General features: G+C 67.2%; 1 protein-coding gene across 1 annotated transcript in view; it reads left to right on the forward strand.

Moving 5' to 3' along the window:
• The first annotated feature begins 1,379 nt into the window (after nt 1–1,379).
• LOC112956385 (striatin-4-like) overlaps nt 1,380–1,575 on the forward strand; it is a 4,330-nt gene continuing 4,134 nt past the window's right edge. The window contains exon 1 of the mRNA XM_026049887.1: nt 1,380–1,556. Within this exon, the coding sequence (XP_025905672.1) occupies nt 1,380–1,556 (177 nt within the window). The remainder of the gene's footprint in view (nt 1,557–1,575) is intronic.

Below are 1,575 nucleotides of genomic sequence, written 5' to 3' on the forward strand. Positions count from 1 at the left end.
CACTCATGTCACGAGCTGGGGGGGTCTCAGCAGGTGCTGATGGTGTCACTCATGTCACAAGCTGGGGGGGTCTCAGCAGGTGCTGATGGTGTCACCTGTGTCACGATCCAGGGAGGGTCTCAGGAAGTGCTGATGAGGACGGTGCCACCCATGTGATGAGCTGTGGGGTCTCAAGAGGCTCCAGTGGTGACAGTGTCACCTGTGTCACAAGCCCTGGGGTCTCAGCAGGTGCTGACGGTGTCACCCGTGCAACAGACTGGGGGGGTCTCAGCAGGTTCCAATGGTGACGGTGTCACCCATGTCATGAGCTGGGGGGGTCTCAGCAGGTGCCCATGGTCACAGTGTCACCCATGTGACGAGCTGCAGCGTCTCAACAGGTTCCAATGCTGACCGGGTCACACATGTCACGAGCCGGGCGGTCTCAGAGGGCGCCGACAGTCACAGTGTCACACGTGTCACACATGTCACGAGCTGGGGGGGGGTCTCAGCCGCTGCCGACGGCGACTGGGCCCCTCGCGTGACGAGCTGGGCACCTATAGGGACACGGACACGTTACCCCCCGCCTCGCCCTATAGGCACCCCCAGCCACATGTCCGACACCCCCCATCCCCTATAGCCCCCCCCCACTCCTTCTGTGCCCCCATACTCCCCTGCCTATAGCCTCATACCCCCTATAGTGCCCATAGCACCCTGCCCCCCTTGTCCCCTATACTCTTCTATACCCCCAGCCCATCTACAGCTCCCTTCAGCCCCCATAGCCCCCTATAGCACCCCATGCCTTCTATAGCACCTTAGATAGCCCCATATGCTCTGTAACGACCACAGCCCCTGTACATCCACCCCTCCGGTGTCCCCTATGGCTCCCCTATAGCCCCCTATAGCCCTTCCACCCCCACGTGCCCTGTGGTGCCCTATAGAGCGCCAAACCCCCATAGCCGCTGTGGCCCCGCCCCCTTCGTGTCCCCTATACCCCCATAGTCCCGCCATTAGCCGCTATAGCCCCCACGTCCCCTACAGCGCCCATAAGGCCCCGCGCCCTCTGCGGCCGCCACAGCCCCGGCCCCGGGGCTCCTATGGCCCCCTCCACCCCCCCCATAGCCTCCTTGTACCCTTCCTATAGTCCCTCTATACACCCCGATAGCCCCCATACACCCCCGTACCGCGGCCGTTGCCCCGGCAACCGCGCACAGCCCTGCGGCCTCCGTACCCCCTCCCTCCCGGCCCCCCGGACGTTACTTCCGCCCCGCGGCTCCCCCTCGTGGCGGGAGCGTGGGGTGCGCGACGGGCGCCGCCATGACGCCGCTGGGGGCCGCCATGATGGCTGCGGGCGCCGCCATGACAGTCGTGGGCGCTTCGGCACCGCGGCGGGCGCCGCCATGATGGCGGGAGGCGCCATGATGGAGGCGGCGCGGGACCCTGGGGGCGCCTCGGTGCCGGTGGCGGTGCCGGTGGGGCCCGGGCCCAGCCTGCCCGGCGTCCTGCACTTCATCCAGCAGGAGTGGGGCCGCTTCGAGGCCGAGCGGAGCCGCTGGGAGGCGGAGCGCGCCGAGCTCCAGGTGACGGCGGCGCCGACGG

This window comes from Nothoprocta perdicaria, unplaced genomic scaffold, assembly GCF_003342845.1.
Source record: "Nothoprocta perdicaria isolate Ctin4 unplaced genomic scaffold, notPer1 scaffold_626, whole genome shotgun sequence".
Taxonomy (NCBI): Eukaryota; Metazoa; Chordata; class Aves; order Tinamiformes; family Tinamidae; genus Nothoprocta; species Nothoprocta perdicaria.